This window comes from Monodon monoceros, unplaced genomic scaffold (assembly GCF_005190385.1).
Source record: "Monodon monoceros isolate NGI ecotype Baffin Bay Population unplaced genomic scaffold, NGI_Narwhal_1 Super_Scaffold_4, whole genome shotgun sequence".
NCBI lineage: Eukaryota > Metazoa > Chordata > Mammalia > Artiodactyla > Monodontidae > Monodon > Monodon monoceros.
The window spans coordinates 73,032,746-73,042,818 of NW_021703781.1; the positions used below are offsets into that span (position 1 = coordinate 73,032,746).

The following is a 10,073-nucleotide window of genomic DNA, read 5'->3' on the forward strand; positions in this document are numbered from 1 at the left end:
AATGAATGAATGAGTGAACGAACATCCCATCTTAGCCCAGGGACGACAGCAGGTGCCCTCTAAAAGGCAGGGGCAGGGTGTCTTCCAGGGACCTTGCAGGTTTCAACTCACTTTCTATAGAATCCATACAGCCACATTCAACCCCAGAGATGTTTTTGAGTTGGCGCCTCATTCCTGGGGGCACCTGAAATGACTCGGGCCAGATCCTCAGTCTGGAGCATCTCGAAGCCTCGTTGGGGATGCAGATGCCCCGTGAACCCAGGGACACAGGCTTTCAGAGGCCTGGACGTGGCCACAGGAGACACGCGGAGGGGACCAGTCTTGAAAAGGCACTCCAGTGTGTCGGCCTGGCCAGACTACGGGGTGGGTGGCTGGCTGTGAGAGATGGGAGGCCCGCCGTCATGTCACAGGCAGGGACAGGTCGTGTAGCATCTCGGGGAGAACCCAGGAGTCTGGCCTTGACCCTGCAGGTGATGGGATAAAGTCTGGGTTTTCCTGAGAATCCCCACTCCCCTTCCATTGTGTGTCACATGACTTCAGCTCCGCATAACCTTGTGACTGATAATCACTACTAAATCACAGCTTCTGCGCGCATGCATTTCTGAGCAGCTATTTCCTGGTGCTGTGCAGGAAGATAACTCTGGCCCCAAACCTGGAAGGCCAGCTTCCCTCTTGGAGTGGGGCATCTGGCCACCTTCTGTCTGTGAGCCTCAGCTGCCCTACGGGGAGGCCCAGATTCAAAGCCCCATCTTCCTTCCGGAACCGTAGCCCTGGCTTATCTGGGGTGGAACCGAGAATGGCAGATTCCTCATTTCCTTCCTCCTTCACATGCCTTGTCTTGAATGCCGGAGCAGGGAGGGCTCTGGATACCGAGCCAAGCCTATCATTCCACGGATGAGCAAACCTAGGCTGCCTGGGGCTGATGGGCCCTGCCCGAGATGCTACAGATAACTGTGGTGGGGCTGGAATCCGAGGCCGGAGCCAGGCGGGTCTGGCACACAGCTGGGCTGGGTCTCGCCTGCCTTTGAGAGGCTGATGGTACAGTTGGCAGGGGTGTGGCAGCACAAGCCTCAGTGTGTGTGTGTGTGTGTGTGTGTGTGTGTGTGTGTGTGTGTGTGAACAGAAATGCCCCGGATCACTCTGATAGCATCACAAATCCAGGTGCTGGATGGGATCCCAAAGGTCATCTTGGCTGAACCCCCAGCCAGTGCAAAATCACCCAGATGGCTGCTTGAGTCTGAATCACGCACACCTGAGGCCGCCCATCTCTAGGGGATGAAGTGTGTGCGTGCGGGTTACACAGGGTGCTGTTTGTTAGACGCATGCATCAATGTCTGCTTTGGCACAACTGGGATCATGGTTGTTGGTTGTTGCCTGCACACACACACACACACACACGAAAACACACACACACACTCACACACACACACACACACACACACACAACCTCCCTGAGGGTCACTTGGGTCCCTCCAGGCTCACAGGGCTGAAAGGGCATTTCCTTCCATGCAGGGCTGAACTCCATCTGTGGGTAACTGCTTGGTGCCCTTAGAACTTCTGCAAGTGGAAATTCCCACCCTCCCTGAGCCCAGAAGCAAGTGGCCTGGGTGGCCCCAGGGCTTGCTTTGTGTCCTCCAGTCTGGGAAGCCCAGCCAGTGAGTCTCACAGTGAGAAGGGGGGAGCACAGGTGAAGGTGTCAGCCTCCTGGAGCACTGATTTCTGTATCCCAACTTCAAACCCAGCTAATTCCGCCCGTGCGTCTCTACTGGCAAAAACCCACTCCTGAAGAACACCGTGCCTGGTGAGGTATGGGACCTGAACCTCGCACACAGCCCCTTTCGCACCTGGTCTGCCCCTTGCTGATTGGTGAGCTAGGCTCACAGTGAGGCCAGGAGCCCCAGGAGGAGAGGAGTTTTGTCTGTACATGGCAGGTATTTCCAGAAACAGCCACAGAGGCTGGCACAGAGGAGACACTCAGGGGATGGATTTATGCTGGGAGGGCTGCTTCCTGGCAGTCTCTAGTTTCAAGGGGAGAGTGTTGGGAGGAGGCAGAGGTACCAGGCAGAAGGAGGTCATGGAAATCAAAGCAGAGGGAGCATGTGAGGAGAAGCAATCAGGGAGACTTCCAAGAGGAGGTGGCACTTGAGCTGAGCCTGAAAGGATGCCAGTTGTCAAAGAGGGAGAGAGAAGAGGACTTCAGGCAGAGGAGAGCATAGAAACTGGAACGTGCTTGGCCACTAAAACCCAATGCAGCTGGAGTTGGGGAGGGGTGTGGAAAGATGAAGGGAAAGGTGGGTGGGGAAGTTAGCGGGAGTCCAGGTCATGCAGACCTCAAAGGCCATGTGAGCAGCTTCTACCTGGTTCTGCCAGCAGAGGAGAGCCTGAAGCTTGGGCGGGGAGAGTGACCAGAGCCCCTCTGTGTTTTTGGCTGAGACCTTCAGGATGCGGTGGGGACGCGGGAGGCTGGTGTGGGCAGGGAGACCTGTGCAGAGGCCCGGATGAGAGAGAGGAGGGTCTGAACTAGGCAGGGGAAGTGGGAAGGGAGAGGAGGGGCAGGTCTTCCAGGAGATGGTGAAGATGTAGAATTGATGGGACTCAGCAATCTCACCTGCCAGCGTGCCTGAGCGATGACAGCAGAGTCTGGTGTTTACCCAGCACAGATTTTTCCAATACTCAGGACAATTCCTTATAATAGGTATGATCAGTCTCACTATGGTGAAGGGGCCATCCTAGGATCCAACGAGGGTGGGGCGTAAAGTGCCTTAACCATGTCCAGATTGTTTTTCATTCAGTATTTCTTGCCTTGTTCTAGTAAAAGTTTTTGGTGGCTTAAAAGAATACACAAAATAACAGGGCACAAATTGTTCAAAAAGAAAAGAAAAGAAAAAGGAGAAAGGAAAACAAGGCTGGAGAAGCCAAAATTACATAACCAAACCTACACTCTATAAGTGGACAATACTTTTTACTGTGAGCTCCCTAGCAGCTAATATGAAAAGGGAAACCTGATCAATGACATTAGATAAAACAAAGAAACCAAAAACTGACTTGGGAGGTAGAACCCGGGGTGTCTTCATCAGATGACATTGAGTGATGTGATGGTCAATGTCCTCAACTATATCCACAGAGTAAAAGCAACGATAAAGTTAATAATGTTCTTTCTTGATATTGGCAAAGTCTTCACTTCAAAATGCAACTGAGTAAAAGCTGTTCTTCAGGGGTGTGGGTGTTGGTGGTAATGAGCTCCCCAGCTCTCTGCTGACCTGGCTTAATTGAAGAATACATTTCAGAATATGTGCAAGACTTACCAGATATCCTTTAAGCCTTTGTCCAAGAGCAACATGTATCTCAACTGAGTTTAGGATAACCATTGAGTAATAATGAGTTCAAGATTTTGCTTCTGTATGAGAGCTCAGTAGCTATTCTCTGATGCCCTGTTTGATGACACGAACATGCCTTAAGAAAATTGTGCTGGAGACTAGTCTCAGCTGTGACAGGTGAGTCACTGAAACTCTCGCCCAGCATATCCACCCCACCACACACCCTGCCCACCCCAGCTCATCTCCTAGTCTTACTCCCCTCACTGCACTGCATCTGGGATCTCCTTGATGTTCTCCTTCAAAGAACGGCCCCTGTCCCTGCCTCAGGGCCTTTGCACATCCTGTTTCCTCTTCTTGGAATGCTGGTCTCCCAATTCCTGGTCTGAACAGTTCTTTGTTCTCCTCCTTCAAGGTTTAAATGTCACTTTTCTGATCATGCCCCCACCAGGTCAGATTCCCCCTTTTTCACATTCCTATGGCACCTTGTTCTTTGACTTTTTAACCCTTAACACAACTGTGATAATGTGGTTACATGTCTAAATGTTTATTTAACATGTGTTGGGCCCACTGGCTTTATTCTTTGTAACCCAAGGGCCTCGCAGGGTGCCAGGCACATAGTACCTGCTCAGTAAATAGATCTTTGATGAGTAAGTGAAGCAAGTAAATGAGGCCTAGTCGTGAAAAGGACGGAGATTTTCATCAGAAACTTGCTTTTTGAATCTACTCTCGTACAGAGAGGAACAGGACCGGAAGCCCCTCTACAGCTCCACAATGGTCTGTACAGGAAGAAAATACCTCCAGCAGGGGGACAAACAGATGGTCACCCTGGCTAAAATTAAAACTCAGTAAGGCACGTTTAGGTGCTTAATCTCTAAACAGTAATACTTCTCCCTGGTGCCAAGGCTACGTTGTTTCCCTCAGAAGGATTTGACCTTAGGCCTCACCTCCCTCAGCCCAGAGCTCTTTGCAACAAGCCTTGCTGGTCTTGTCCTCCAGCCAGATGTCCACATGCCTAAAATAAGGCTCTTTTCCTTCCCTTCCCTGAAAGGTCTCTGCTGCTGGTGCGGAGTTGAGGTAAAACCTCTGGGGCTGCCCACTTCCCTAAAAGCAGCCTGGGGGCCTCCAGGAACAGCAGTTGTCTCTCTGCAGGTGTGTGACCATGATGATGAATGGACTGACGCCGAGCACCATCAAGAACTTCTACCTGGCCGGCTGCAAGGTGAGAGCAACGTGGACGGGGCACGCGGCACCTGGGGGGCCCTCAGGAGCACCCAGACTCTGGGATTTCATGCACCAGGCCCAGCTCCAAAAAATCTGATGGCACCAACCTAACAGTGCCAAGTGAACAATCTTTAAAAATCATTTTATGTTTAAAAGAATATTTTAACACTCCAAAAAGTAGAAAAGCTTTAATCTGGGGGGTGAGGGGGTGGGGAGGGGAAAGCCAGCATTTCTTGCCAAAACAGCAGACAACATTCCAGGACATCTTGGTGGGGTTGAGGGAAATTTGTCGCCCCCTGGGCTCAGTCAGGGTGTCAGGGTTGGCAGTAAATGATGTAATCTAACACTCTGATTATCAGAGGAGAAAACTGAGACCCAAGGGGGGTGGGGCGTGTGTGATCAGTCACAGACCTCAGTTCAGAGATTTCAGCTTGCAAGCCCTGTGGTCAAACCACTTACCTAGCTGTGTGACCTCAGGCAAGAGCAGGGATTTTGGAGCCTCAGTTTTTCCCTCGGTAAAATAGGAATAATAATGAACCGACCTCATAGGGTAGCAGTGAGGATTGATTCGAATCAACCTAGTGCAGTGCCTTGAGCATAGCAAACACTCAGATAACGTGGGTTATCTGCTGCAATTTATGTTTTGAAGAAGCGCTTTGAGCAGGGCTGCAGCGCGGCCTTCCCGAGAGCACGCGTGTAGCATCGTCGCCTTCCAGCAGAGGGCGCTGAAAGTTCAGGGACTCCTTTCTCCATGCGCTTTTCTTGCCTTCGCAGTACAAGGAAGAGCCGCTTACCACTGCCTGCGAGAAGTGGATGGAGATGAACTTGGTCCCTCTGGTGGGGACAGAGATCCACCTCCGGAAAATCCCGCAGGAGCTGCTCCACAAAGTGCTGAGGTCCCCCAGGTGAGAGCTGGCTCCCGGCAAGCTGCCCCTGGGATGGGGGGAGGGAGGTGTTAGGGGGGCCTGCGCCCACACCCCTGCTGGACATGCCCAGTGTGCAGTGCCTTCTCCATCCCAAACGTCCCTCCCTCCTGGACAGCCTGGCCTCGGGGGGGCCCAAACGTGGGTACTGTGCTCGGGCATGGGGAGGGGTGCTATTCCTCAGACAAGGAACCCTCGGGGTGCCCGCTGTCTCATTACCCACCTGGTAATGGTAATTAATTGCCTAAATAATTTTTTTAAACTCTGTCAATATTAAGACACATTCATTGTGGAAACTTTGGAAACCAGGGAAAAGGGAAAAAGGAAAAAGCTCTCACCCCGAAATCAGTTTCTATCTCCAGCCCTGAACAGCTCTAGACTCAGACATACCACTGCCGGTATGACCTGTCTGACAATTAAGGCTAAAACCCAACTCTTGGTGCCCTGCCCTTTACTGCACCCCCAGCTCAAGCCCCTGGGAGACCGCTTCATCCTCCCGCACAAGTGCAACCCATCTCTGTGGGCCTCTGCGTGGGCACCAGCCGGAGGCCAACCTTCCAGGTCTCTCATCTGAACCAGCACAGGGACCTCTACCTCAGGGTCTTGGTCTGCTCCTGACCCCCTTCCAGTCGCATCTTTAACCCAGGGGGCTTTGGCTCTGCCTATCCGGCTGCTCTGTGTTACCCATGTGGCAACCACAGGGCTTTCCTTAGACTCCGGCCAGCGCCTGGCCTTTTAGGTTATTTGCAGTGTTTCACTGATATAAATAGTACCTTCGTGACATCCTTCAACGTACATTTATTTTCATCTCATATTGTTTTCCCACAGAGAATTCCTAAAAGTGAAATTACCAAGCCAAAAGGGCTTTGTTTTTATTAGTATTTTAAAAAATATTTTATTTGAAAATAATTTCAAACAAATTAGATAACAAGAAAAGTACAAAGAATATCTCAGTACCCTTTACCCTGCTTCGTTCAATCTCTGTCCTGTTTGCTTTATCATTTGCATCTGTGTGTGTATCTATTAACACACATTTTTTAACCCTTTGAGGGAAAGTTGCATATATCATGTCCCCTTACCCCTGAATGCTTCAATGTATATTTTCTAATAAAGAGAATTTTTCTGTTATAATCCCAGTGCAGTTAACAACTTCAGGAAATTTGACATTGATGTGATACCTCACACAATGTGATGCATTGACTCAACACTGTCCTTTATAGCATCTTTTTTCCTCCAATGCAGGATCAGGTTAGGAACATGTCTTGCATTTAGTTGTTGTGTCTTTGGGGGACTTTTTAAAAGGTTCTTGATACCCACTGCCAAGTTACCAAGATGGTATTCCCTTTGGGTGAATTACAAAACTGAAGACAAAATTCTACGAAAAATTATGAATATGGTATATTAGGAAATAAATGTTTCCTCATGCATGTGTGGTGGAAAGCGTTCCGATTTCAGGAATTAGACCTGGAAGGATTTGTTCTCCTGTTGGTTTGAATTGACTCAGTAGCTGGCAGTGCCCTCAGACTTACAGGGAAATGAGGTTGATAGAACAACGTTCTGGGTTCTGGTGTTGAGGGAGATCTCTAATCTCGGTATTATCTAAGAAGACCTCAGGAACTTGGGCCCCAAGAGCAATGCCAGGCCCTGGCAGGGGGGAGCCGGGGGCTCCCAGGGTCATTTTGCCCTGCTCTCCATGGCTTTTCCACAAGCGCATTCTCCCCACACTCCATGGAGCAAAGGTTGTGCAACCCTTGAAGAAAAGATAAACATGACAGCCCTTAGACTTTTCATGACACTGTCCCTCCCTTGGAAAGCCTGAGCTGTCTCACCCCGGTAACATTTAACCAAGGAAGGGAAAAAGAATGTCTGACCACAACCAGAATGTTAGCGATGGGATACGCCCTAGAAAAGGCTGGCTGGGCAGGAAAAGAGGTCAAGAACATTACGTGTCAGGCGTCTAGACTCACAAGTTTGGGGAGACATGACTGATGTGGAGACTGGGTCCTGCTCCTCTGGCTTCACCCCAGGAGCTGTCTGTCTTCACAGACAGTGTCGGGCTACCTGGAGGGAGGGAAGAGCCTGTGAGGCCTCAGGCATGTCGTCAGCATGTGTGCCCCGGAGGGACCAGGCCCTCAGCTCCTGGACCTCATGCTGCCGTCTTGTCTTCCGAGGTGAACTCTCCTCGCCTGGTTGACGTCCAGCTGCCTTGAAGCTGGAGGGAGGTGGGGAACAGAGGGCATGGAAAGAGGGGCCTTGGGCCACACCCAGCGCCCGGGGAGATGGTTAGAAATTTACCAGGCTTCTCATCTTAGTGGCTGGTGGCCCTGACACCACGGACCACACCTGCTTAAGAAAGGAGCTTCGGGTGAATTAACTTTTACTGAGCACTTCTGGGTGTGTGCTGTGCTGTGTGCACTGTCCCTTTTAATCCCCACAGTGCTGTGCGGTAGGTACAATTATTGTCCCTAAGATAAGAGGGATGATAAAAGACAGGGCTAGGCTCCAGCTCAGGGCTCCGGTTTCCAAGGTCCAGGTCCCACCCTCACTGCTGCACCGTCTCATTTGTAACAGAGGCCAGGTTTCCAGCAAACAGAACTCAGCGAGCACTGGGCTGTCCTGGGAAGTCACATGGCCCCAGGGCATCTGTGTGGAAAGGCCAGCCGGGGGTCAGGGATGGAGAGTCCCTCAGCCCCACTTAGCGTAGACTGTGACCCATCCCTCGCTCCTGGGCGTGGTGCTCGGGTCTCTAAGCCTTTTGGGAACAACACCTGTCTCAGCATGTGCTTCAACTTCAAGGCCACTCACCTTCCCCATCCGAAGTCCCTCTGACCTCATCTTCCTTTGAGTTTTCTTTCCATCTTGTAAATGACCTGTGGTAAAACACACAGTTTCCCTGACCTCCTGGGCCTCTGGTTTTCAGTCAGTTTTCTCCTTAAAGGTCACCACTCGGTGACCCTGTTTCACTCACTCTAATATTATGAAAACTTCATTCTGAATTCTGTTTTTCTGGAAGCCAAGCTCCTTGTAGACTTAGGAGAATGGCGGACTCAGAGGGCTGTCTAGTTCTACCTGCACGAAAGGCTGCCCTGCAACCAGGGGGGCACGTGTCCCACCACCCCCAGACTTCCTGTCTGTGATGCAAAGAGTCTTGAGGGCTCAGGAATTCCCTGAGAAAAGCCACCGTGTCCTCCACGGCATTTGGAACACCACTGGGAAGCCCTCTCAAACAGTACTTCCTGCAGCTAATGCTTCTCTGGCTAATAACAACAATACCTACCAATTATGAAGCACTTGGGGTATACAGAACACGCAGAGTGGGTTTTCAGGTCTAATTCTTACGGCAACCCAGGGAGGTGTTCCTCGTGTTTTCCCCTGCGGAATGGAGATTATAGGACGTGAAAGGATTGCTCCTGCCATGCAGCAAGAGGGTTGGGAACTGAACCCAGGTCTGAGTGGCCTCAGTGCCCGTGGTCATTACCAGCCTACTGGTGTGCCCTGCTCCAGGCTTTCTTCTTCCTTATTGATGGTCAAGGTCAATAAGGTCATGGAAGGTCATATTTTTGATTATAAAGTTACAGAGGTAGGAGGATAATGCAAAACACGATTGGACCCACCTCCCCAAATGAACAGATGGTCGCATTTTGTTGTAAGTTAAGAAATAAAACATGACCAGGAAAGCAGAAGTCCGCTGTGTGCTCCGCCCAACTCCCCGCCGAGCCCTATTCCCCTTCCTTCCTCTTGGCCTCCCTCCCTCCCTAAAGTGGAGGATTTGTGTGAATCCAGTCCATGAGATTATATTCTTGTTACATATATGTACATGCGAAAATAATGCACAGTATGGTTTTGCAAAGGTTTAAATTTCAAATCAGCTTCCTCATAGTGATTGCAGTGATTGTGACCTCCTGCAACTTACTCTGTTCACTAACATCACACGACGTGTTCTCGCCGTATTGATATGTATGTACCTAATTAGCATTTTAAGTTTTAATTGTTGTACAGGGCTCTGATGAATGAATAGACAACAGTATTTTCATTCCCTTTCTAATGGCCTTTTGTTTTATTTTGCTTCATTTTTGTGATGACAATCAGAGCTGCAGTGGACATCCTTGTTCATATTTTCTTGTTCACTTGGGCACGGCTATCTCTATGGTCTGTGTTCAGAAGGAGATCTTTATTGTTTATACACAGTTTTCTCAATAAAAATAGAGGACAATGTCTTGTTAAAGGCATTTTTACACCAGTTACATCCCAATGGCTACTTGTGAGCCCCAATAAGAACATGTAGAACAGCCCAGATGTTCGCCTGTGTTGGGGGGAAGTTTAGGATCTCTGTGAGTTCCGTCTTGATTCAGATCATCAGAGCTCTTAGGTAAATGAAAATATGTTTGAATGTCCTCAGCGTGATTATTTCCTGTAGGAACTAATACTTTAGGGTACTAATACTTGGCCTAAAGACAGAGGGCTTTATTTCAATAATTACCCTTCATCATAAAAGTAAAACCAGGGTCCTGATTCATGGAGCTCCCAATTACTCCCCTTGTGTTGGTAAGCTCCTCTTTGGTAAGATCTCAAAGAACTTTCTGGGCTTGAGAACCTCAAGCGTGGGTTCTGC

General features: G+C 49.8%; 1 protein-coding gene across 1 annotated transcript in view; it reads left to right on the top strand.

Annotated features, from left to right (window-relative positions):
* The window catches only part of BTBD16 (BTB domain containing 16), a 47,076-nt gene that overhangs the window by 18,365 nt on the left and 18,638 nt on the right, over positions 1–10,073 (top strand). Inside the window, exons 8-9 of the mRNA XM_029201025.1 lie at positions 4,467–4,536; positions 5,313–5,443. Of these exons, the coding sequence (XP_029056858.1) occupies positions 4,467–4,536; positions 5,313–5,443 (201 nt within the window). The remainder of the gene's footprint in view (positions 1–4,466; positions 4,537–5,312; positions 5,444–10,073) is intronic.